At 38.9% G+C, this 27,452-nt stretch overlaps 1 protein-coding gene and 1 pseudogene across 1 annotated transcript in view; one reads left to right on the top strand and one right to left on the bottom strand.

The window, feature by feature from the left end:
- The window catches only part of PIK3R3 (phosphoinositide-3-kinase regulatory subunit 3), a 107,949-nt gene that overhangs the window by 40,287 nt on the left and 40,210 nt on the right, over nt 1-27,452 (top strand). Inside the window, exons 2-3 of the mRNA XM_012776053.3 lie at nt 13,773-13,881; nt 18,259-18,357. Of these exons, the coding sequence (XP_012631507.1) occupies nt 13,773-13,881; nt 18,259-18,357 (208 nt within the window). The remainder of the gene's footprint in view (nt 1-13,772; nt 13,882-18,258; nt 18,358-27,452) is intronic.
- LOC105877485 (ubiquitin-ribosomal protein eS31 fusion protein-like) lies at nt 24,832-25,350 on the bottom strand (annotated as a pseudogene).

The following is a 27,452-nucleotide window of genomic DNA, read 5'->3' as shown; positions in this document are numbered from 1 at the left end:
GTCAAAAGGAACTACAAGGTTTATGGTAAAAAAAATAGCTATTCTCTGCCCTAACCCTCTCCACCCCCAACTTCTGATCCACAGAAGCAACACTTAACTCTTTTAGTTTTTTCTTCTGGTTTTTACCTCCTTATTTTTCATAATATGCTTATACTGCTATTTATGATTTTTCATTCTTTATATTATTTATTCCTTCTAAGAGAGATGGTGATTTAGTTCTGTCATGCCATATACATTCTTTCCTTCTACCCATTTTCTAATATATTTATATCACAATTATAATTGGTTCTTTTTTTGAGACAGAGTCTCACTCTGTTGCCTGGGCTAGAGTGTCATGGCGTCAGCCTAGCTCACAGCAACCTCAAACTCCTGTGGTCAAGCAATCCTACTGCCTCAGCCTCTGGAGTAACTGAGACTACAGGCATGCGCCACCATGCATGGCTAATTTTTTCTATATAGTTTTAGTTGTCCAGCTAATTTCTTTCTATATTTTTAGTAGAGACAGGGTCGGTCTCTTGCTTGGGCTGGTCTCAAACTCCTGAGCTCAAATGATCCACCCGCCCCGGCCTCCCAGAGTGCTAGGATTACAGGTGTAAGCCACCCAGGCCTATAATTGATTCTTAAATTCTTTCAATATCCATGATTACAGCTATGTAGTGTTCACAGATTAGTATATTATGAATATATTTTCTTTCTTATAGAACTTTTTCTTGGAATTAATAATTGCCTTAGTTTCTAAACATTTGCCTGAATTCTTTATGTACTTAAGACAATATTATGCTCACGCTCTGACAGGACTATAAAATTCATCTCAGTATGGTTAAACATCAGGTAATTTATAATTTCCATTTTTTTCTTTATCATACCCCCTAAGCAACCCTTCATTCTCCTGCTTGAAGCCCAGCTGTTGTTTTCAGCTGTCATCCTGGTACTCTCATTCACCATTGTCTTGGTCATTGCCATTGCTTCTCTCCTGTATTGGCATCCATTTTCCTGAATTTTATAACATTTTCTTTCCTAGTTTATTTCTCTGTTTTGGTGGAGCTTCATTCAGGAGCTTCCAAAGTATAGATGCTTGGGAGACAGGTTGTTTGAAACTTTGTATGTCTGAAAATATTAATTCTATCTTCATATGTAATTGATAATTTGGTGGGATATATAATTCTAGCTTTAAAAATCATTTCCCCTCAGAATTGGAAGGTTTTTTTCAATGTTGTTAGTTTTCAATGTTGTTTTTCAGAAATCCAAAGACATTCCAGGACTTAGTCCTTTGTGACCTTTTTTCTTCTTCTTATGATAGATTTTAAGACCTTCTTTTTATCCTAAATGTTGTGAAATTCCATGGGGATGTTCCTTAATGTGGATTATTTTCATTCTTTGTGTGGCATATTCTGTGGGTACTTTAATTTTGGCAATGTACGTCCTTCAGTTCTGAAATTTTTTCTTCTATTATTTATTTTTAAAGTTTCTCTTGTTTTTTAGAACTTCTGTTAGTTCGATGTTGGATCTCTTGAGTTGATGCTCTTATTCTCTTATCTTTTCTCCTATTTTTCATTACTTTCCCTTTTTGTTCCACTTCCTAGAAGATTTTACCTTTATCTGCTATCTTGTCAATTGACTTAAAAAACTCTATCATAATTTTAATATATAAGGACTCTTATTCTTTGAATGTTATTTTATTATAATCTTGTTTGTGTTTCATAGATACAATCTTCCCTTTTATAGATCTGAGATATTATACTATTAATATTTTCCTTTGTCTGTGAAGTTTTCCCAGGTTCCTTTTTTTGTTTTGTTTTGGTCTCCTTTAATGTGATGGCTTTCCTCCTCAAATATCTGGGTTTTTTAAAATTGTGGTAGATATGTGTAACATGGAATTTACCATTTTAACTATTTGAAAATGTCTATGTTCTGTGACATTAAATACATTCACATTGTCGTGTATCCATCGCTACCAATTTCCAGAATTTTTTTATCTTCCCCAACTGAAACTCTGTACTCATTAAACACTAACACCCATTCCCTCCTCCCCTCAGCCTTTGGCAACCACCATTCTACTTTCTGTTTCTATAGATTAGACTACTTTAGGAACCTCATGTAACAGGTATCTTATAATATTTGTCCTTTTGTGACTGGCTTATTTCACTCAGCGTAATGTCTTCAAGGCTTATCTATGTTGTAGCATATGCCAAAATTTCCTACATTTTTAAGGAGTTTGTTCTTACTTATTAACACATTAACTGCCATACTAGAAAAAAATTATTTTTCTTTGGTGCCATGGTCTTTTATTACAAAAATAGAACAAAAACTTGAAAAACAAAACGATCCTTTCTAATTTAATGAAACATTTGTTATTTTTCATTGTTTTCTGTTTGTGAGTTATATGCAGCTTGAAAAATAGTTCTCTTAGCTCCCAAGGTGAAGAGGCCTGTGAGTTACATATGCTTAATGACGCCCGGGCTCAAAACTAATGTGAGTTAAATAAAACTCACATGGCAGTTAATGTGTTAAGAATGAGATTTACTAAGAAGCTGATTTGAAGCTTCATGTGAATAGGCAGAAACTTGTTAACTGGAGGCTGAAGGATGATAAGATGATGAATACATTTTTCATTGGGTAACCCCCAAATATCTGTATATTTGTGTCTTTTGGGGGGTCCTGCCAGTTTCTCAAGAGGAAAAAATCTTCCTAACTCCTGCCTGGGGGTATAAGTTTGACAGTTCATTGTTCTGAGAACTGAGGTGGAAAGAGGGTGGGTTCCCCGAGAATGGAGCCTGTCTAGTTTTTTCTCTGGGCTGGTGACTTTGCAGGCAGCTTTTGTCTGGGGTTGGGGAGGGCCAGTTGCTTAGTTGCATGGCGGGGTTAACAGAGGTGTTGGGGAGAACTATGGACCTAACTGCTCTTCCTATAGACTCTCAGCCAATTCTTCTGTTTTTGGCCCCCTCCCTCAATATTCCCTTCAGAGATGTGTTGTGCTTCCAATTCCTGGTCTTTCCAGGATACAATGGTGTGAATGAGTTGCTTTTTATTGGACTTCTCTCTTCAGGCTTGGCTTTCAGTTTTTGCACTCACCAAGTCAAATTTATCTGTTTGCTTTTGTATTAAAGTTTTGTGGCTGTCATCTGTTATTTCCTCCCCTGATCTCTTTACTATTATATGTTTATACCTTTAAAGATGTATTTTATTTCTATTTTGAACTGATTTATAGAGGTAGTAAACAACTGCATGTATTTAATCCATTGTATTTTGGCCACCGTACTTCACCTGCCTAATTTCTTTTTACTCCATAGAAGTTTTTCCAGAGAGACATCTATAAAGTTTGGACCAGTAGCATTGGCATCACCTAGGAATTTGTTAGAAATGTATACTCCTGGACCCCAACCCATACCTAGAAAATCATATTCTGCATTTTATAGGATCCCTGGGTGATTTATAAGCATTTTATTTTATTTATTTTTAATAAGCATTTTAAAGTATAAGAAGCACTGATCTAATTCACTGTGCCTACATAGTACTCGATACATATTAAATGCTTGATATATATTTTATTGAATAAATGCCTGGTGGGTCTTCTGTTAGACAGTCAGAAATTTAGATAAGTCCCAGTAGGTAAGAAATATTATTTTGGGATCAGAATATAAGTATTATTTGAAGCTACAGGAGTAGACAAGAGTATAGAGTAAAAAGAAGACCAAGGAAAATTGTTTTTTTTTTTTTTTTTTTTTTGAGACAGAGTCTCACTTTGTTGCCCAGGCTAGAGTGAGTGCCGTGGCGTCAGCCTGGCTCACAGCAACCTCAAACCCCTGGGCTCAAGCAATCCTCCTGCCTCAGCCTCCCGAGTAGCTGGGACTACAGGCATGTGCCACCATGCCCGGCTAATTTTTTGTATATATATTTTTAGTTGGTCAATTAATTTCTTTCTATTTTTGGTAGAGACGGGGTCTCGCTCAGGCTGGTTTCGAACTCCTGACCTTGAGCGATCCGCCCGCCTCGGCCTCCCAAAGTGCTAGGATTACAGTCGTGAGCCACCACGCCCAGCCGGAAAATTGTTTTAAAGTATGGATGAAGAAGAAGGAAGAGAGGGCCATCTGGGAAAACTGAGAGCTAAGGAAGGATAGAAGCATAGAGTACATGAGATGTAAGAAAAGGAGCAACCTTTGAAGAGAGAGGGCTGCAAGGTTAGTGCCCTTCAGGGAGAGCCAGATTTCAGAGAAGGCTAGGAAGTAGGGGAAAAACACTTTCCAGGAGGATATTGAAGCTATACAATTGTTTAATTAGAGTGTAGGGGGATGATCAGGGAAAAGGCTCTGGAGGACATAATAGAATGATGAACAGTGAGGATGGATTGGTGGTGGGGAGGCAGCTCAGGGCAATATTGGGGTGAGAACACAGGAGACACTATGTGGCTAGAAGGTACTTCCACTATTCCCCAAGTCCTACTCCCATGTGCCATTTCTTTTAGTTTTCTCTTGGACTTTATACACAGGCACACACGTTCCTTTAGTCTGGAACACTATATATCTTGTCTTCCTTGACTATCTCTCTCTAGATTCAGTGCCTTTATTTATTTATTTATAGACAGATGCTTGTTCTGTTACCCCAGCTAGAGTGCTGTGGTGTCAGCCTCGCTGACAGCAACCTCAAACTCCTGGGCTCAATCGATCTTCCTGCCTGGGCTCAATCGATCTTCCTCCCAAGTAGCTAGGACTACAGGCATACGCCACCACACTTGGCTAATTTTTTCTACTTTTAGTTGTCCGGCTAATTTCTTTCTATTTTTAGTAGAGATGGGGTCTTGCTCTTGTTGAGGCTGGTCTCGAACTCCTGACTTCAAGCCATCTTCCTGCCTTGGCCTCCCAGAGTGCTAGGATTACAGGCATGAGCCACTACACCTGGCCTCAGTGCCCTTATTTTGTGCTCCATGGCACCCTATACTTTCTTTCTCTTTTGTAAGATTTTTTTTTTCAAATTTTTAGAGACAAGGGGGTCTCCCTATGTTGCCCAGGCTGGATTCAAACTCCTGGGCTTAAATGATCCTCCTGTCTCAGCCTCCTATTTTTTTTTTTTTTTTTCTATTGCTTGTCCTAGAAAAAGCCTCCTGTTTTTTTAGATTGAGATATGTCATTGCTAGACTTGGTGGCTCATGCTTGTAACTCCAGCACTTTGGGAGCCCAAGGTAGGAGGATCACTTGAGGCCAGGAGTTCAAAACCAGCCTGGGCAACATGGCAAGACACCCTCCTGCATCTCTACAAAAAAAAATATATATATATATTAGGAAGGCATCGTGGTGTGCACCTATAATCCTAGCTACTTGGGAGGCTGAGGCAGGAGGATTTCTTGAGTCCAGGAGTTCGAGGTTGCAGTGAGCTCTGATCGTACCACTGCACTCCAGCCTGGATGCCAGAATAAGACCTTATATCTAAGGAAAAAGAAAAAGTTTTGACTTTGCTTATTTAACTAGATGTGCCCCCAGTGCAAATTGGAGACATACATTCAAATACTGTTAGCTTTTTTTCCCTTCCATTTTTATTTAAAACCATTCTTCATAATATCAAATTGCAGTATAGAATATGAAGGCTGAGATCTGCCATACCTCCCTGACTTTAATAAGTACATAAATCTGATTTTTAATTTTTAAAAAAATATTTAAACATTTTTTGGGAATTAATTTCAAACTTAAAGGAAATTTGCGGCTGGGTGTGGTGGCTCACGCCTGTAATCCTTGCACTCTGGGAGGCCGAGGCGGGCGGATTGCTCGAGGTCAGGAGTTCGAAACCAGCCTGAGCAAGAGCGAGACCCCGTCTCTACTATAAATAGAAAGAAATTAATTGGCCAACTAATATATATAGAAAAAACTAGCCAGGCATGGTGGTGCATGCCTGTAGTCCCAGCTACTCGGGAGGCTGAGGCAGCAGGATTGCTTGAGTCCAGGAGTTTGAGGTTGCTGTGAGCTAGGCAGATGCCATGGCACTCACTCTAGCCTGGGCAACAAAGCGAGACTCTGTCTCAAAAAAAAAAAAAAAAAAAATTTGCAAAAATAAAAATACAGAGAACCACCCATATGTTATTTACCAAGTAAAATGAACATTTCACTTTGTTTGCTTTATTGTTTGTGCTCTCTCTCTTTATATAAAATAATATTGCATTTTTATTAACTACTTGAGAGTAAGTTATATTCATCCTGGCCCTTAATCCCTAAATACTTCAATGTGTATTTCCGAGAAGTAGGACTATTCCCTGACGTAATTACATTACATTGCAATTATCAACTTCAGTACATTTAATGTTGATGCAATACTTTAATCTGCTATTTGTAGATTATTTACAGATTATGACCAAAGAAATAAATTTGTGCAGTACTGCAGCCCCTGAATATTTTCTTTAATTAAAAAATATCAAAGTGGGCCAGGCGGGGTGGCTCACGCCTGTTATCCTTACACTCTGGGAGGCTGAGGCGGGCGGATCACTCAAGGTCAGGGGTTCGAAACCAGCCTGAGCAAGAGTGACCCCATCTCTACTATAAATAGAAAGAAAATTAATTGGCCAACTAAAATATATAGAAAAAAAAATTAGCCGGGCATGGTGGTGCATGTCTGTAGTCCCAGCTACTCAGGAGGCTGAGGCAGAAGGATTGCATGAGCCCAGGAGTTTGAGGTTGCTGTGAGCTAGGCTGACGCCATGGCACTCTAGCCCAGGCAACAGAGTGAGACTCTGTTCCACACACACACACACAAAAATATATATATCTATCTCTCAAAGTGACCTTTTTGAAAGTTTTTTGAAAAAAATAAGAAACACAATAAAATAAAAATGGTGAATTACGGGTAATTTTTTTGTTTTTGTTGTTAAAACATATAAAGAAAACATACATATATACATAAAGTGTTTTCGTCTGCTGTTCCTCCATCCTTGTTTTATCCACTATTAACAGCCTGTGTATTCTTCCAGATATTTTCATGCATGTATGTATATGTACACACAGACACATGTACATATAGATGTGTGTATATTCATGTATCTACATATTAATTAAAACTGAATTTAAAATATTTAAATATTTTAAATATAATGCCAACTGTTACTCCAAGATAGGAAAAAAAGAAAAAAACATTTTAAATATTTAAAAACTTATAATTTAATTTCTAAAATGGAAATCGAAATATTTTTCACTGTCTACTAAATAGAAGTAAAAGTGCTCTGTATTTTATGGATACTCATTTAGGAAGGTTCAGATACATTTAACTTATCACTCAGCACTGCATTGCTCACTCAATGCAAGAACTACTTTGTGAAGGGATTGAAAAGATGACTGATGTACCCTAATTGGCTTTTCCCTCAATATGGTCATCTTGACCTATTTAAAATCTATGTGATTTGGAATTTTTTTACCTTTATATATAATATCATAAACTGGAAGAGACATGTAGATACAAATCTGCTTATCTTCCTGCAATTAGGAGGTTATTAGAAGATAAATTTTTATTCACTTTTGTCTAATGTATTCTACAATCCACACAGGGGATGGGGAAGGCAAGACATTTAGATTGAAGATTCAGGTTTGTTTATTTGGGCTAAATTTTGAGTGTACTCATGATTTTAGGAGCAATGAATTATCTTGAAAGTTTATCCTTTTGGATTGTAAAAGTCCATACCTATAGAGACTAAGCCTGTCTATTTCACTGCTATATTGACAGCTTCTAGAACATAGTAGGTACTCAATAAATATTTATTTGATGTATATATGGAGTAATGATAGAGAAGAATGTAGAAATAGGCCAGTATTGCATTCAGGTCAGATCTTATAGCTCATTTATGATTGTGTTCTTTTAGCAAATTCATGTAGGGACTGCTTTGTAATAATTTCATTTTTCTTTTATTTCTGGAGATGAGAAAAGCAAGATACACGGAAGCTGTGGGCATTGCTTTATAATAGATATGACGTGGTCATTATACATTTGTTGGTGGTAGAGCTATCAGAGCACTATCATTATCTATAAATAGTAGTTTCCACATGCAACCTGGTCAACTCAACTCAATATAGAGTTCCTTTAGTAAAGGGATATAGACAACAAGAAATCTATGTGATTCTTTTTGGCGATTAAGGTGTAACCCACCTGCTGATGCAAGGAAGCAGATTGGTTCTTTGGACTGTGCTAGTCTTGGCAGTCACTAAGAACTAGATTAGAGAAACTTAATGTTTGAACTTAAAGTTTCCCCATAAAGGATCCATTGTTTTTTTTTCTGGGTTTCCATTACACTTTACTTTTGCCTTTATTATAGTATTTACCTCATTCTGCTGAGAATTATGGTTAGGGGTTTCTATGTATTGTTCTCTCTAGATTTGTTCTTTTGAGTACTGGGAATACCTTGTCTTTGTACCTTTCATAGCTATGGCACAGTGCTTCATATAGCACAAGTTTAAACTGTTAATCCTTAGAAAATGTAATAACACACATGAAGGTTTCTCTTCTTCCTCTTTTCTTTTCCTTTTTTTTTCTTTCTCTTCACTTTTTAGAATAAAGATTTATTGCCTTTAAAAAATAAATTGTTAATCCTTAGGTTAAGTGGGTAAGTAGAAGAATTTTAAATTTTGCAAAGTTATAGTTCCAACTGTAGCTGCTTTTATAAGCCTTATAAAATCCTTTCCTTTCCTTTTCTTTTCTTTTTCTTTTTCTTTCTTTTTTTTAGAGACAGGATCTTGCTCTGTTGCCCAGATGGGAGTGCAGTAGCATGGTCATAGTTCATTGCAGCCTCAAATTCCTGGACTCAAGTGAACCTCCTGCTTGAGCCTCTTGACTAGCTGGGACTGCCGGTGTGTACCACCACACCCAGCTAATTTTTAAATTTTTTGTAGAGATGGGCTTTCACTGTGTTGTCCAGGCTGGTCTCGAACTGCTGGCCTCAAGCGATCTTCCCACCTTGGCCTTCCAAAGTGCTAGGATTACAGGCACAGGCCAATGTGCCAGGCCTCAGATCCTTTTCAAGCAAGATGCCACTTGAAAAAAAGCAAATTCTTCCTGTATAGTAATTTCAGAAGTCTGGTATTTCTGGGTTTTTGAAATTTCTTAAATGTCTTAGTTTTTTTACTTTTTTGGGATACAGAATTCACTTATGATACAATTTACTCACATTGTATAATTCAGTGGTTTTTAGTATATTCGTAGAGTTGTGCAACCATTATCACAATTTTGGAGCAATTTCATTACCCTGAAAGAAATCCTGTATTAGCAGTCACTCCCTATTCCCTCTTTTTATTTCTTAGAGGCAGAGTCTCATTCTGTTGCCCAGACTAAAGTGCAGTGTCACGATCATAGCTCACTTTAACCTTGAGTTCCTTTGTTTTTTGAGACAGAGTCTTACTATGTTGCCCTGGCTAGAGTGCCATGGAGTCAGCATAGCTCACAGCCACCTCAAACTCCTGGGCTCAAGCGATCCTGCTGCCTCAGCCTCCCGATTTTTTTCTATATTTTTCTATTTAATATTTTCTATATTTTTTGTTAGCCAATTAATTTGTTTCTATTTTTAGTAGAGACGGGGTCTTGCTCTTGCTCAGGCTGGTTTCAAACTCCTGATCTTGAGCGATATGCCCGCCTCAGCCTCCCAGATTGCTAGGATTACAGGCATGAGCCACTGCGCCTGGCCTATAACCTTGAATTCCTGGGCTCAAGGGATCCTCTCACCTCAGCCTGTTGAGTAGGTAGGACTAACAGGCATGTGCTACCATGCCCAGCTCATTTTTTTTTTAATTCTTTTTTAGAGACAGGCTCTTGCTATGTTTCCCAGGCTGGTCTCAAACTCCTGGCGTCAAGTGATCCTCCCTCCTCAGCCTCCCAAAGTGCGGGGATTGTAGGTGTGAACCACTCTGCCTGGTCTCCCTATTCCTACTTCCCCTTAACCCCCCAGTCCTAGGCAACCCTTGATCTACTTTTTATCTATATAGATTTGTCTATTCTGGATGATAGAATCATAGAATATGTAATAATGACTGACTTTTTCCACTTAGCATAATGTTTTGAGATTCATCTACCTTGTATCATATATTAGTACTTCAGTGCCAGATAATATCCTGTTGCATGGATATATACCACATTTCATTTATCTATATGTCTGTTGTTAGATATTTGGGTTGTTTTTCTATTTGGGGCTATTATAAATAATGCTACGGTGAACATCATGTACAAGTTTTTGTGCGGACATATGTTTCCTTTCTCTTGCATATGTATATATATATATATATATATATATATATATATATATATATATATGTAAAATTGCTGGGTGACCATTTAACCTTTTGGGGAATTGCCAGACATTTTCTAAGCAGCTGCATCATTTTTACATTCCCACCAGCAGTGTACGAGAGTTGCAGTTTCTCTGTATCCTAATACTTGTTGTTATCTGTCTTTTTGATTATAGTCATCCTAGTGAGTGTAAAGTGGTAATTCACTGTGGGTTTGATTTGCATTTCTCTGATGGCTGGTGATATTCAACATCTTTTTGTGTGCTTATCAGCCATTTGTTTATCTTCTTTTGGAGAAATATCTATTGAGAGCCTTTGCCCATTTTTAATTGGTTCATTTGTCTTTTATTATAGAATTGTAAGAGTTCTTTAGGTATTCTAGATATAAGTTTCTTAGGATATATACAAAAAATATATTTATAGATATATTGACAAAAGTTTGCAAAAATATATTTTATCAGATCTATTTATAAAAATCTTCTCCCATTTTGTGGGTTAACTTTTTACTTTTTTGACAGTGTCCTTTGAAGCACAAAAAAGTTTAATATTGATGTAGTTTGATTTATGTTTTTTTCTTGTTTGTTGCTTTCAGTGTCATGTTTAAGAAACCATTAGGTTACAAAGATTACAAAGGTTACAAAGATTTAAGCCTATCTTTTATTCTAAGAGTTTTGTAGTTTTAACTCTTATATTTAGGTCTTTGATCCATTTTTAGCTAACTTTGATGTGAGGTAGGGATCCACCTTCATTCTTTTTGCATGTGGATATCCATTTGTTCTAGCACCATTCATTAAAAAGACTTTCTTTGCCCCATTGAATTATTTTGACACCCTTGTTGAAAATCAGTTGACTGTAAGGGACTGTCTGTTTTGAGGAACATATTCACATTGTTCCTCTTTTCCCCCAAGATAGTTAAATAAAAAAAAAAAATTAAAATAATCTAAAAAGGTTGCAAGTACATTTTGAAAAACTTGATTTTTTTGAACCATTTGAGAGTAAGTTGTCAACATGATGCTGCATGATGACCATGTTTATGTGTATTTATCAAAAACAGGCACATTTTCCTACACAACTACACTACAACCATCAAAATCAGAAAATTAACATTCCTGTATTACTACCATATCATCCTCAGATCACATTCAAGTTTTGCTCTTTGTCCCAATAATGTCCTTTATAGCAAAAGGATCCAGTCCCGAATCATACATTGCATTTATCTGTCATGATTTTTTAGTCTTCAGTCTGAAATGTTTCCTCAGTCTTCTTTCTTTAACTTTCATAACCTGCACATTTTTGAAGATTGTCCCATGTAGAATGTCCCATGATTGTGGTTTTCTGATGTTTTCTCATGGTTAAATTCAATTTATGTATATTTGTCAGAAATATCATAGAAGTGATGTTGTATCCTTCTTAGTGCATTATTTTGGGGCCCATGATTTCACCATTACTTGGTTTTTTTTTGTTTGTTTGTTTTTTGAGACAGAGTCTCACTCCGTTGCCTGGGCTAGAGTGCTGGGGTATCAGCCTAGCTCACCGCAACCTCAAACTCCTGAGCTCAAGCAATGCTCCTGCCTCAGCCTCCCCAGTAGCTGGGACTACAGGAGTACATCACCACACCGGCTAATTTTTTCTATTTTTAGTAGGGACAGGGTCTCACTCTTGCTAAGGCTGGTCTCCAACTCCTGAGCTCAAGTGATCTTCCCTCCTCGGCCTCTCAGAGTGCTAGGATTATAGGCATGAGCCATTATTTTCGATATTAACCTTTATTGCTTGGTTAAAGTGGTGTTTGCTAGGCTTTTCACTATTAAAATTTTTTTTTCCTTTTACGGTTAGCATTTTTTGGGAAGGAACTTTGAGATTATGTAAATCTTGCTCATTAATCTTTCATTTTTTTCATTTATTTATTTATACCTACATGGACACATCCATTCCTATTTTGATTAAAAAGTTATTATTGGCCGGGCGCTGTGGCTCACGCCTGTAATCCTAGCTCTTGGGAGGCCGAGGCGGGCGGATTGCTCAAGGTCAGGAGTTCAAAACCAGCCTGAGCGAGACCCCGTCTCTACTATAAATAGAAAGGAATTAATTGGCCAACTGATATATATATAAAAAATTAGCTGGGCATGGTGGCGCATGCCTGTAGTCCCAGCTACTCGGGAGGCTGAGGCAGAAGGATCACTCAAGCCCAGGAGTTTGAGGTTGCTGTGAGCTAGGCTGACGCCACGGCACTCACTCTAGCCTGGACAACAAAGTGAGACTCTGTCTCAAAAAAAAAAAAAAAAAAAAACAAAAACAAAAAAAAAAAAGTTATTATCATTATTTGTATCAATATTCCATTTGTTCCAGGATGGTCCGTGGGAGCTCTTTCAAACTCATTTCTTTGTTCTTTTGACATGGCCTCTCATTCTTTGAGCACTTCCTTCCTTTTCTGGCACAACATGATGTTCCAGGCTCATTTGGTACTTGCTCTACTCTGTCCCTGGAATCAGATGTTTCTCCTAAGAGCTCTGGCTCCTTTTAGTGGAGAATGGTATTAGAAACCAAGATACGGCTGGATGTGGTGGCTCACCCCTGTAATCCTAGCACTCTGGGAGGCCGAGGCGGGAGGATTGCTCGAGCTCAGGAGTTCAAAACCAGCCTGAAGCGAGATCCCATCTCTACTATAAATAGAAAGAAATTAATTGGCTAACTAATATGTATAGAAAAAATTAGCTAGGCATGGTGGCGCATGCCTGACTACAGCTACTCGGGAGGCTGAGGCAGTAGGATTGCTTGAGCCCAGGTGTTTGAGGTTGCTGTGAGCTAGGCTGATGCCACGGCACTCACTCTAGCCTGGGCAACAAAGTGAGACTCTGTCTCAAAAAAAAAATGAAAAAATAAAAAAAAAAGAAACCAAGATATAAGTGTTAGGTGTACATATTGGTTGGGGTATTGCTGGTCTCAGGATCTCTTAGGGGACAGAGTTAGGGAATATATGTTTTCCTACATTTATATCCATATTTATTTTTATAGTTATATATTAAATTTCATATCAATAGCTATAATTTCAGTCTAATACCAGAAAGTTCATTCTACTACAGTTAAGCAGTTAATATACCCATCATCCCATATATGTTACCTTTCTTTTTTGTGTGTGTATGGTAAGAATACCTAAATCTACTCTCTTGGCAAATTACCAATATAATATTATTAACTGTAGTCCTCATGTTGTACATTGGTCACTTAGTCGCTTTTGGACTGAGTTGTTTGGAAAGAGGCTTCACATTGTCTTTTGAGAGACAATGAAGTTTTTACTCAATTAAAAATCAGTATTTTATAGGAAGGAACAAAACCCAAACAGCTTGATATTTTCACTTTTCAGGCAGTCCAAAAGGATTTTTTTCTTTGGCTAACATTTAACATAAAATAACACTTAATTTGATTGATAATTATTAGCATCTTATACATTGGTTAATGAGCTGCTCCTGACTGAGGAAATTAGAAAACAAATAATAATTTACATCTATAGAATAACATTCATTTCTCTTCTAGCTCTTCCACCAAAGCCACCTAAGCCAATGACGTCAGCAGTTACAAATGGAATGAAGGACAGTTCTGTTTCTCTTCAGGATGCAGAATGGTACTGGGGGGATATTTCAAGGTAACTAAAATGCTGCTATAATTGAATATAGTTTTAAAAAAAATCTTTTTTTTTTTTTTTTTTTTTTGAGACAGAGTCTCGCTTTCTTGCCTAGGCTAGAGTCTCGCTTTCTTGCCTAGGCTAGAGTGAGTGCCGTGGCGTCAGCCTAGCTCACAGCAACCTCAAACTCCTGGGCTCAAGCGATCCTCCTGCCTCAGCCTCCCGAGTAGCTGGGACTACAGGCACAAGCCACCATGCCCGGCTGATTTATATATATATATATATATTAGTTGGCCAATTAATTTCTTTCTATTTTTATGGTAGAGACGGGGTCTCGCTCAGGCTGGTTTTGAACTCCTGACCTTGAGCAATCCACCCGCCTCGGCCTCCCAGAGTGCTAGGATTACAGGCGTGAGCCACCGCGCCCGGCCTAAAAAAAAAAAATCATTTTTGAGAATTAGTAAACTAAAACATTTTAACACCCCCCTAGTTGTCATTTTGAAGATTATGATTTTAAAAATTGTGTGTTTGAACATTTCAAAAGTCTTTAATGCTTTTCTTCCCATGAAAAAGTGACAAGAAAATCTTTAAATTATGGGCATGATTATTACTTTTAATATTATAATGAATATGGATTTCTGAATAAGTGAAACTTACACATTTAGGATAGTTACATGTGTTTTAATAAAAATACTTTCAGATGCTTAAATTTTTGTACCTTTCTTTCTCTTAAGGCAATGGTTCTAAAATCTTTGCATGCACAAAAATTAATTAAGATGGAGCCCAGGAGTCTGCATTTAACCACCTCCGCAGATGATTTTGATGCAGACGCTACAGACCTCACTTTGGGAAATGGAATTCTAGGACAGATGCATTTTTTGAGCAAAATGTAGTTTTGGATAATTTTGAAGCTAGAGAGGGAAAAATATATATATATTTTTAAAATTTGAATATTATATTTTCTTGTTTTTATTTATCTATTCTTCTCATTAAACTTTGTTTTGGGCTGGGTGCGGTGGCTCACGCCTGTAATCCTAGCACTCTGGGAGGCTGAGGCAGGCGGATTGCTCCAGGTCAGGAGTTCAAAACCAGCCTGAGCAAGAGCAAGACCCCGTCTCTACTATAAATAGAAAGAAATTAATTGGCCAACTAATATATATAGAAAAAGTTAGCCGGGCATGGTGGCGCATGCCTGTAGTCCCAGCTACTCAGGAGGCTGAGGCAGTAGGATTGCTTGAGCCCAGGAGTTTAAGGTTGCCGTGAGCTAGGCTGATGCCACGGCACTCACTCTAGCCTGGGCAACAAAGCAAGACTCTGTCTCAAAAAAAAATAAATAAAATAAACTTTGTTTTGATGGATCTCAAATGTATTTTCTTTTTTCTTTTTTAGAGATAGGATCTCACTCTGTCACCCAGCTGGAATGCAGTAGCACAATCAGAGTTCACTGTAACCTCGAACTCCTGGACTTAAGGGATCCTTCCACCTCAGCCTCCTGAGTAGTTGGGACTATGGGCACATGGCTGATTTTTAAAATTTTTGTAGAGACAGGATCTTGCTATGTTGCTCAGGCTGGTCCTGAACTCCTGGCCTCAAGCAATTTTCCCACCTTGGCCTCCCAAAGTGCTGGGATTACAGATGACAGATGTGAGCCACTGTGTCTGGCCTTTTTTTTTTTTTTTTTTAGCTTGAAAAGTACATTTTTTTTTTTTTGGTTTTTTTTTTAATTTTTTTTTTAATTTTGGCATATTATGGGGGTACAGATTTTAAGGTTTCAATAAATGCCCATTTCCTCCCCTCCCCCCAAAAGTCTGAGTCTCCATCATGACCATCCCCCAGATGGTGCACATCTCACTCATTATGTATGTATATACCTGCCCCCCCTCTCCCACCTGCCCAATACCCTATTACTGTAGTACCTATGTGTCCACTTAGGTGCTACTCAGTTAATACCAGTTTGCTGGAGAATATATCTGGTGCTTGTTTTTCCATTCTTGGGATACTTCACTTAGTAGTATGGGTTCCAGCTCTAACCAGGAAAATATAAGATGTGCTATGTCACCATTGTTTCTTAGAGCTGAATAGTACTCCATGGTATACATATACCACATTTTATTAATCCATTCTTGGATTGATGGGCACTTGGGCTGTTTCCACAGCCTTGCAATTATGAATTGTGCTGCTATAAACATTCGAGTGCAGGTGTCTTTTTTGTAGAGTGTCACTGGATCATTTGGGTAGATGCCCAGCAATGGGATTGCTGGATCAAATGGTAGATTCACTTGTATCGCTTTAAGGTATCTCCCCCTTTTTTTTTTTTTTTCAAAAGCCCTTTCCAGTTCTGTGAAATCAGGTTCCAGATTGATGTATTCCTCACTTCACTTGTCCTTCCTTTTCTTTTTTCTCTTTTCTCTCTTTACCAAAGTTGTACTTACTTCATTTTTTTTTACCCTTACCATTGTAGCTATTTTTAAGTGTTCAGTCCAGTGGTATTAAATGTATTCACATTGTTGTGTAACCATCACCAATATCTATCTCTAGAACTTTTTCATCTTTCCCAACTGAAACTCTATACCCATTAAATAACAACTTCCTATTCTCCCCTCCTTTAGCCACTGGCAACCACGATTCTATTTCCTGTCTTTATGAATTCAGCTACTCTAGGTGCCTCACATAAGTGGTATCAGATAATATTTGTCTTTTCCATTTCACTTATTTCACATGTTTTCAAGGTTCATTCATGTGTAGCATGTGTCAGAATTCATTTTGTTATTTTTATTATTTTTTTTTATTTTATTTTTTGAGACAGAGTCTCGCTTTGTTTTTTCCCAGGCTAGAGTGAGTGCCGTGGCATCAGCCTAGCTCACAGCAACCTCAAACTCCTGGGCTCAAGCAATACTCCTGCCTCAGCCTCCCAAGTAGCTGGGACTACAGGCATGCGCCACCATGCCCGGCTAAGTTTTTCTATATATATTAGTTGGCCAATTAATTTCTTTCTGTTTATAGTAGAGACGGGGTCTCACTCTTGCTCAGGCTGGTTTCGAACTCCTGACCTCGAGCAATCCACCCGTCTCAGCTTCCCAGAGTGCTAGGATTATAGGCGAGAGCCACTGCGCCCGGCTCATTTTGTTATTTTTTTGAGACAGAGTCTCACTCAGTTGCCTGGGCTAGAGTGAGTGTCATGCCTTGGCGTCAGCCTAGCTCACAGCAACCTCAAGCTCCTGGGCTTAAGCAATCCTCCTGCCTCAGCCTCCTGAGTAGCTGGGACTTCAGGCATGCGCAACCAAGCTGGCTAATTTTTTCTATATATTTTTAGTTGGACAATTGATTTCTTTCTATTTTTAGTAGAGGTGGGGTCTCGCTCTTGCTCAGGCTGGTTTCAAACTCCTGACCTTGAGTGATCTGCCCGCATCGGCCTCTCAGAGTGCTAGGTTTACAGGTGTGAGCCACTGCGCCCAGCCATAATTTCATTCTTTTTAAGGCTGAATAATATCCCATTATACGTATATACTATATTTTTATTTGTCCATTCATCTGGACATTTGGATTTCATGGCCATTTTAATTGTTTCTGGCTTTTGGCTATTGTGGATAATGCTGCTTTGAACACTGGTGTACAAATATCTGTTTGAGTTCCTGCTTTCAGTTCTTTTGCGTATATGCCCAGAAGTGGAATTGTTGGGTCATATGGTGATTCTGTGCTTAATTTTTTGAACAAGACTTAATATATTTTATATTAAAATTGATCAGGACATTTTTATTTTAATATTGTACAATAAAAGAGTCTATTATATTTAAATGCTACTTAAATTTATATTTTAAGATCATATGACTCTAATGTAATTCAAGGGTCTTTTATGCCCTGCCACTTTCTTTGAGTGTTATAGTGTTCCTTAAAGTCATAAAACAACTCTGTAGAAGGAATTCATCATCAAAACATATCGACTGGTTAAAAAACGAAGAAATTTATCAGTATAAATTCAAATTAGAGAATATCATATTGAAAGTTATAAACTTAGTAAATTCTTCTCTTCCTCTACCCCCACCCGCACCCCCATTCAGCTGCCACTGTTGCTTAGGTATAACTTTTCTAAAGAGCTGCTGTGTTTTCCTGAAACTGTACAAGTTCAGACCTGCCTAAGAAAGCCCTAAAGACTTAATGGAAACACTATCCCCTATACACAACTGCAACCTGGAAGAGTTTAAAAATCAAATAGCCCTTCCTTAGATTGCATAACAACAAAAATCAAAACAGAGCTTATCTAGGGAGAACTAAATGACCTCTGAAGGCCTTCATGATTCTATAACCAGACATACCCACCTCCCAAGTAGCGTTAATAATAATATGCAGAGACAACCAGTACTTACATTTTTTCATTTTTCCTATAATTCTGTTCTTCAGGGAGGAAGTGAATGACAAGTTACGGGACATGCCAGATGGGACCTTCTTGGTTCGAGATGCATCAACAAAAATGCAGGGAGATTATACTTTGACTTTGCGGTAAGTACTTTTCAGCCTTTTGGCTAGTGCTCTTCCAGCATTATTTTGGTTCTGAATATACAGATATTTCTGTATTTTATATAAATCTTTATATACACAAATTTTCATATTTTTATTTAATTTATATACATAATTTTATTTCAGGTAATTATTTTTTCAATGCATTAAATATTTAAACATCTTATATAAGAATGGCAACTTTTTTTAATGTAGCAATAAAATAAAAAGTCTAAAATCCCAAAATCTAAGGGAGTAAGAAGTACATAGCTGACATTATGAATGAAATAGAAGTCATGGTCATCGCCTAAAGTTATTAATGAATCTATCCTTCCAATAACCCTATTTTTTCCTTAATGCAGAAAGTAGAACTCAATGTAATTTTGGCTAATAAGGATACTAGAAGATGAAGCCTGTATCACGCCTTTCATGTGGGCATATTAGAATCTCTTAAGTGGTGGTTGGATGACTTTTCATATTTACAAAAATGGGACACATTTTTAAAAGGTTAAAAAAACTACATTAGATATTTCCACATTTGATTTTAATGATTAAAAGAGCCCAATTACAATAAAGTCTTATGATTTTTTTAAAGTGATTAAAGAAAAGAAAATGATAACAGCAACAATAACTGCTAACTTTTCTTATACTAAGCACTTTATATGCAATACATCATTTATTCCTCACGACTTTATTGCTATTCTTACTTTATAGATGAGGCAACTGAGGCTTAACTTGAAGGTCACATAGCTGCACAGTGGCAAAGGAAGGGTTAAAGTACAGATTTATCTAGCTCTTTGCTGCCTTTCCAGCCTAGTGTGTTTAGGAAAAATAATGCCATATTTTATGCTAGAAATTTGAGGCACTATATTAGTTTCTGGTAAAGACATTAAGAAACTGGCCCAGTGCAGTGGCTCATGCCTATAATCCTAGCACTGTGGGAGGCCGAGGTGGGTGGATTGCTTGAGGTCAGGAGTTCAAAACCAGCCTGAGCAAGAGTGAGACCCCGTCTCTACTATAAATAGAAAGAAATTAATTGGCCAACTAAAATATATAGAAAAAATTAGCTGGGCATGGTGGCACATGCCTGGAGTCCCAGCTACTCGAGAGACTGAGGCAGGAGTATTGCATGAGCCCAGGAGTTTGAGGTTGTTGTGAGCTAGGCTGATGCCACGGCACTCTAGCCTGGGCAACAGACTGAGACTCTTGTCTCAAAAAAAAAAAAAGAAAAAAGAAAAGAAAAGAATGCCTTAGCACTTGAATTGTGCTAAGGAATAATCAGTGTTCTACAGTGGTTCATTGAACACATTTTTCCCCCACTCCACTCAGGTTTCTGTCTCTATCACTCTACAGGAACTACTAAACCAATGACCACTTCTCTGCTCTTACTTTACCTGACCTCTTATCAGCATCAGTCATTAGACACTTCTTCCTAGAAACAGTTTATTATCTTGGCTGTTATGATATCATACTCTCCTGATTTTCTTCCTAACTCTAGGCTGCTCCTTTGCTTGATATCTAAATGTTAAGTGTTCCAGGACTCAGAGTGAGACCTCCTTTTCTATTCTATATTTGTTCTCCTAAGGTGAGCTTGTCCTGTCCTATGGCATTAATACATGTGATGGTTGAACCAGGTGCAGTGGCTCACGTCTGTAATCCCAGTGCTTTGGGAGCCCAAGGTGGAAGGATTGCTTGAAGGCCAGGAGATTGAGACCAGCCTGGGCAATGTAGTAAGACACTGTCTCAACGAAAAATTTAAAAAAACAATTAGCCAGATGTGGTGGCACGTACCTGTATTCCTAGCTACTTAGGAGGCTGAGGCAGGAAGATTGCTTCAGCCCAGGAGTTTGAGCCTGTATTAAGCTATGATTGTGCCACTGCTCTGCAGTCTGAGTGACAGAGTGAAACCCTGTCTCAAAAAAAAAATAAAGTAAAAAAAATAACATATGTGATGGTTAAATTTAGGTGTCAACTTCGCTGGACTAAGGAATACCTAAAGAACTGGTAAAGCATTATTTTTGAGTGTATCTGTGGGGTTGTTTCCAGGGGAGATTAGCATTTGAGTCAATGGACTGAGTAAGGAATATCCTCCCTTCAGTGTGGGTGGGCACCATACCATTGGCTGAGGGCCTGGTTAGAACAAAAAGAAGGAGGAAAAGATTTCTTCTCTGTCTTGGAGCTAGGAGACAGTCTTCTTATCCTGTCCTTGGACATCAGAACTCCAGCCTTTGGACTCCAGGAATTATCCCAGCACCTTCCTCCTTTCCCTGAGTTCTCAGGTCTTCAGTCTTAGACTGAGAGTTACACCATCAGTTTCCCTGGTTCTAATGCTTTAGGACTTGGACTGAATCATGCTACTGGTATCCTAGTTTTCAGATGGCCTGTCATGGGACTTCTCAACCTCTATAATTGCATGAGTCAATTCCCTTGTATTTCATGTGTGTGTGTGTGTGTGTGTGTGTATAATCTCCTAGTCTGTCTCTCTGGAGAACCCTGACTAATACAGATTTCGGTACAAGGAGTGATTCTAGAGGAATTGAATTTTAAGGATAAGTTTCCTTAATTGGTTTTGGGTTTTCTGGAATTGGCTCTCTAACCTGCTTAGACCTAAAAATGCTAAGGATTCTACTTCTAATAGTAGAGAGTACTGATAGTCCATGGCCTGAACTGTTTATATAGAGATATGCAAAATATCTGCATTTGGTACCCCTAATTTACCACTTTATAGGAGGTAAGGAACTTGGTAGCTCTGTATGTGATACTTTTGAACATTTATAGAAAACTAAGGACTATAAAGGCATTGGTTGCTCCTAATGTCACTGGACAAAGTAATGAAAGAAAAGAATGAGTTCAGGCATTTGATTTCCAACTCTATCTCTGCATAAATAGCATAAGAGCTTCTAAGTGTCCCTGAGTCAGAATCTTTTCTCCTGTAGCTACAGGGCTGAAACTGCCAAAAATCAAGCACAAGCTCTTATCATGTGATTAATTGAATGACAATCAAAGTTGAACTCTCAGCCTTGTAAGGTGTCTACTGTTAAGTTGAGGACATTAGTTGGGAAAGAATGGGATTCTGTAGGTTGGGATGGGATGTGTGAGAAGACCCTGGTGGAGGCTGGGGACATTGAGCTCCTACATTCTGATGAATCTTATTTGACAGCAGAAAGGGCCTCCACCCTCCCTCCTGGGGCATCCCTACCCACTGTGGCCTTTCTGCCTCTATATGAGAGGATTAACTCTGAGAAAACCATAATGGCCTCCCCTGAGGCAGTTGCTAAGCAAGACAATGCTGATTCTCTTCACCCTCTTTGCTTCTAGACCTATATAACTAAACTCAAGTCCCAGCAGGCCCCCAAAGGTGAGGTACAAAGTGTGACCCATGAGAAGGTATGCTAAGTACCAAAAGAGCTACTTGGATTTTCTAATTTATACAAGCAGAAATTGGGGGAACATATATGTAAGGTTTTTCGGCGGTGACGAGAAGAAAAGACAGAGAGAGAGAGAGAGAGAGAGAGAGAGAGAGAGAGAGAGAGGGCGCCAAACCACGTGGCTTTATTATACACTTGTGAACAAGGTTCTGGGGCCCCAGAAGTCGCTGCCTTTTGAAGGGGCTGAGGCCTTTTATACCCTCTGGGTGGGGCTAGGGACTTTTGGTGGGAAGAGGTGAGGATTTTAGAAGGGGCTGGAGGTATTTGTGGAATCCAGGAGTCAAAACTTTCTTATCCGGGTGGACTTCTGGGCGTGGTTCCTCTCAGCTGGGCCTGGCAGTTTTGTCCTTGGAGGGTCTGGTCTCATGAGCCTTTTCTTTTTTGATCTAGGGAAGGGAGGGGGCCGCCACCAGCCTTACAATACATATGAATAGATATGTAGAATGTGGGATAATGATAGAAGGAAGGTAAAATTGGATCAGGCCACTTTTATTGATACTGGCCCAAGCAGAGATTCTGCACTTAATGTACAGTTTAGGGAGTTAGGAAAGGCACTAACTGTTTGATTTGTTGGCTGAAACGTGGATCAAAAAATGGCCTACTGTGAGTGAATTGGAGATGCCTGGTCTCCCCTGGGTTGGTGTGGAGGAAAGGATTCAAAAGCTTTGAGAGATTGGAATACTAGAGTGGATTTGTCACTTAAAAGCTATTCCCCACACTGGGAGGGTCCAGAACACATACCCTTCAGCAGTACTTTAAGAAACAGATTTGTGAGGGGAGCCCCAGCATCCTTGAAGAACTGGTAATTGTTCTTCTCTATAGGCCAGACCTTACACTGGGAACCACAGTCACTCAACTGAAAAACTTAAATGCAGTGGGAATAATTGCATCCTAGGGTGGCAGGGGCCAAGTGGAAGCACTCAGTGGACAAAGGCAAGGTGGGCATAGTTACTATAATAGACAGCAGAGGCAGAACAACAATCAGAATAGTCTGACTCATGTAGACCTATGGCAGTGACTAGTTAATCATCGTGTTCCTAGAATGAAATCGATAGGAAGTCTTCTAAATTCTTACTTAATAAACACAAAACTTTCAGGTCAAGTGACCAGAAGTCTAACTTGAATTATAAAAGCAGAGAATCATGGCCCTTGAATCAATTCTGAGATTTGAGCCAGTTTACAAGGCAGAAAAGTGATGGTCTTAATTCAATTTAATAAATACAGCTCAGTGCTAGTTACTCTGCAAAGATTCTAACAAAGAGTTAAAACTTTTATCTCAAGGAACATATAGGCTAGTGAAGGCAAAGAGAATAAGAAAATGCTTTGAATGAAAGTTAAAATAGCAGGAGAGGTTCAAACACTATGCTTTGAGTGCTGAAATGAGGAAAGGTGATATACTGTTAAGAGAATATAGAAAGCTGACTTTCATGGAATAAATTGCATTTGTAATGCATCTTGAAGAAGGGGTAGGTTTGGACATGTAGAAACTGGGAGGGGAGTTGCAGGAATAGATAACAATTGAAAAAGAGATATGGAGGTGAGAGATTATAGCCATGTTCTATAGGATGCAGTCCTCTTTGGCTAGAGTGTTAAGTTTGTAAAGAGAAGGAAGTGGTAGGGAATAGAACATTGGAAAGGGGTCATGTGGAAAAGGGCTTCGAATTCTAAAATTTGGAGTTTGTATCTAATATTGTAGGTAGGCAGGGAGAACCATTGAATTTTTCCAGCAGGGAAGTTGTGATCATGATATATTTTAGTAGATTAAAGAAAACAGATACTAGTAATGAGTTGGAAGGCTATTATAAATTGAGAAGTAATGGTGATTCAGAATTGGATTTATTCTTCAATCATTTAATATTTATTGTGTGCCCACAATGTTCCAGGTACGGTTCTCAGTAAAGGAATGATGAATAAGAAAGACATGGTCTCTATAGAGTGTTTATATTCTTGGTGGCAGGGAGGAGATTAGGGAGAAGAAGACAAACACATAAAAAAGAAATGTGATAATTTCATAGTGTATGAAGTACTTATATAGGGATACATGGGGTTATATGATAGAGAATATGAGGAAAGGGAATTTAAAAAAATTTTTTTTTTTTGAGACAGGGTCTCATTTTGTCACCTGGGCTAGAGTGCAGTGATGTCATCACTATAACCTCCAACTCTTGGGCTCAAGCAATACTCCTGCCTCTGCCTTTTGAGTAGCTGGAACTACAGGCACAGATCACCATGCCTGGCTAATTTTTCTATTTTTAGTAGAGACAGGTCTTGCTCTAGCTCAGGCTAGTCTTGAACTCCTGGCCTCAAGCAGTCCTCCTGCCTCATCCTCCCAGAGTGCTAGGATTATAGGCGTGAGCCACTGCTCCTAGCAAGGAAAGGGAATTTAAGGTAGTTTTTAGAAGGAAGGCCTCTCTGAAGAGTTGACCTGAGAACTGAAGAGTTAGAAAGAGCCAGCCAAAAAAGTGTTTCAGGGAGAGAGAACAGAAAATGAACAGACATCAATTTGGGAAAGATTTGGTGGATCTAATAAATACAGAGACCTTTGTGGCTGGCTTACATTGTGAACCAGAGAGTCACAGGAGATGAAGTTAAAATTAGGAAGGACCAAGATTGTAGTGAGCTTAATAAGCCATGGTAAGGAATTTGAATTTTATTTCTAAGTGCCAAAAAATTAGCCAGGTATGGTGGCACATGTCTGTAGTCCCAGCTACTTGGGAGGCTGAAGTCGGAGGATTGCTTGAACCTAGGAGTTCAAGTCCAACATAGTGAGACCCTGTCTCAAAAAAAAAAAAAATTGATAAAGGGTTTCAAACAGGGGAATGACATAATCAAATAATTGAATACATAATTACCTAGCATAGTGGCTCTAGGAAAGGAGTTAAGGAGCCAGAAGGCAGTGTGGAATTGAGACCAAAAGGAATTTGGCAGTAGAAGAGGTATGAGGATGAGGGGGAGTTGAAGGTGACTGTGGTTTGAGCCTGCTAGGCCTAGAATTAATGTGTCATTTGTAAAAATAGGAAAGTGAGGAGTAGTTGTTTTATTGGTGAAGAAGGGATAGATACTGATTTTTTTTGTTAGCATATGTCTTTTGTTAACTCATACACAATTGCTTATCTTCTGGTTTGTTGAAGCAGTAAGTTAGACAACATTTGCCACCATGATGTCTATCAAAGTGGCTGGCCATAAAAACTGCAGCACCACATTCATCTGAAGGACACTCCCGACAAAGGCGACTAGTTTTGCCATTCTCACCCACCTTATAGTGTTTCAGGACAGCCAACTTAACCTTTCTCTTATGTTTATTATTCTTGGGAATTATATAAGACTTCCTTTTCTTAGCACCATCACAAACGACATTTCAACACAAGATGAAAAGCGGACTCGTTTTGAATGTTGTCGTCAAAGTACATCCCTCTTCCAGTTGCTTGCCAGCAAAAATCAGTCTGTGCTGATAAAGAGGAATTCCTTCCTTATGCAGGATCTTGGCTTTTACATTTTGTATTGTGTCTGAGGGTTCAACCTCAAGAATGATGATCCTCCCCATAAGGGTTTTTATGAAAATCTCCATTTTGATGGCAGTTCCACAGCAGATGGCAGATTGGAAAGGAAGAGTGCTGCTCTGGCCCACAGCAGTTTCCCTAGCACCACTGCCACTGAAAGTCCTACTCCCTTAGGTGTCAACACAAATGCTTGGCTGATGTCCAGATACTGATTTTTAGTTACTCCGGAGCTGCAAGGTAAAAATGTATCTAGGATATAGCTAGAGATTTAGGTTTAATGCTTAGGAGAGAGTAGAGGGCCAGAAAGTATCAAGTCACTTTTATGGATAGAGTAAATGGGATTTTAAGGAAAGAGTATATAGAAGGAAAAGAAGTAGAGGCCGGAGATATAAATTTTTAAGGGAATAATGGTGTTTAGAGTCAGGAAGGAAACAAGGTTGAAAGAAGAGTAGTGTCGTAGTGTCATCAAAGTCATGGGAAGGTAAAATATTAAAAAGGAAAGTGGCAGAGGAGAGGGAAGGCCTGGGATGTAGAGCAAGGGGGCAGAGTCTGAATTTGGTCAGAGTCATTGGTGATTCTCAAATGAGAGGGTTGAGAGTAAAACCAGACTATAGAGAGTAAGTGGTGAGGAAGTAGAGGTTTTTCAGTTCAGTAACCATTATTTATTAATATTAAATTGGTAAATAGTATTCATTGTAGGAGATCTGGATACTTAACAAATTTTTTTTTTTTCTTTTCTTTTTTTGAGACAGTGTCTCGCTTTGTTGCCCAGGCTACAGTGAGTGCCGTGGCGTCAGCCTAGCTCACAACAACCTCAAATTCCTGGGCTCAAGCAATCCTCCTGCCTCAGCCTCCCGAGTAGCTAGGACTACAGGCACGCGCCACCATGCCCGGCTAATTTATATATATATATATATATATTAGTTGGCCAATTAATATCTTTCTATTTTTATAGTAGAGACAGAGTCTCGCTCAGGCTGGTTTTGAACTCCTGACCTTGAGCAATCTGCCCGCCTCGGCCTCCCAGAGTGCTAGGATTACAAGTGTGAGCCACCACGCCCGGCCTAAATTTTTAAGAATCTGCTATCTGTCAGGCATTGGGCTAGGTTCTGGGATATAAAGAGGAAGGAACATCATGATTCTTCTGTTCAAGATTACAGTGAGGGGCCAGGCGTGGTGGCTCACACCTGTACTCCTAGCAGTCTGGGAGGCCGAGGTGGGCAGATCATTTGAGCTCAGGAGTTTGAGACCAGCCTGAGCAAGAGTGAGACGCTGTCTCTACCAAAAATAGAAAAAATTAGCCGGGCATGTTGGCGCATGCCTGTAGTCCCAGCTACTCAGGAGGCTGAGGCAGAAGGATTGCTTGAGCCCAGGGGTTTGAGGTTGCTGTGAGCTAATCTGACACCATGCCACTCTAGCGGGGGCAACAGAGTGAGACCCTGTCTCAAAGAAAAAAAAATGATTACAGTGAAGGAGAAAGATATACAATTAAAAATTCAGGGGTAGTGTGGGGAAGGGGCTGTCCACTGACCTGTGCATGATGGAGTGATGAGCTGAGAGGGAAGGGGCTCTGGAAGGAATTTAAAAAAATTCACTATTCTTCAATTTCTTCATTCTTTCTCTCCTCTCTACTTAGAGTCTGTGGTCCATTATTAAAATTACCTGTGTGTGGCCAGGTGCAGTGGCTCATGCCTCTAATCCTAGCACTCTGGGAGGCCGAGGCGGGCAGATTGCTTGAGGTCAGAAGTTCAAAACCAGCCTGAGCAAGAGCAAGACCCTGTCTCTACTATAAATAGAAAGAAACTAATTTATCTACTATAAATAGAAAGAAACTAATATATATAGAAAAAATTAGCCGGGCATGGTGGTGCATGCCTGTAGTCCCAGCTACTCGGGAGGCTGAGGCAGCAGGATTGCTTGAGCCCAGGAGTTTGAAGTTGCTGTGAGCGAGGCTGATGCCACAGCACTCATTCTAGCCTGGGCAACAAAGCAAGACTCTGTCTCAAAAAAAAGAAAAAAAAAATTACCTGTGTGAATATGTCCTCAACAAACTTGCTCCTCTCAAGATCCCTCCATTATAGTCACTTAACTAAATGCCAACACTTGTTAAATTCACTTCTCCACCTAGTCCTTGCCTATATCTGGGCTGCTGAATGTGGAGAAAAAAACA

This window comes from Microcebus murinus, chromosome 2 (assembly GCF_040939455.1).
Source record: "Microcebus murinus isolate Inina chromosome 2, M.murinus_Inina_mat1.0, whole genome shotgun sequence".
In the NCBI taxonomy this organism is placed as follows: Eukaryota; Metazoa; Chordata; class Mammalia; order Primates; family Cheirogaleidae; genus Microcebus; species Microcebus murinus.
The sequence above is the reverse complement of the archived record's forward strand: the minus strand, read 5'-3'. Positions and strand labels throughout refer to the sequence as shown.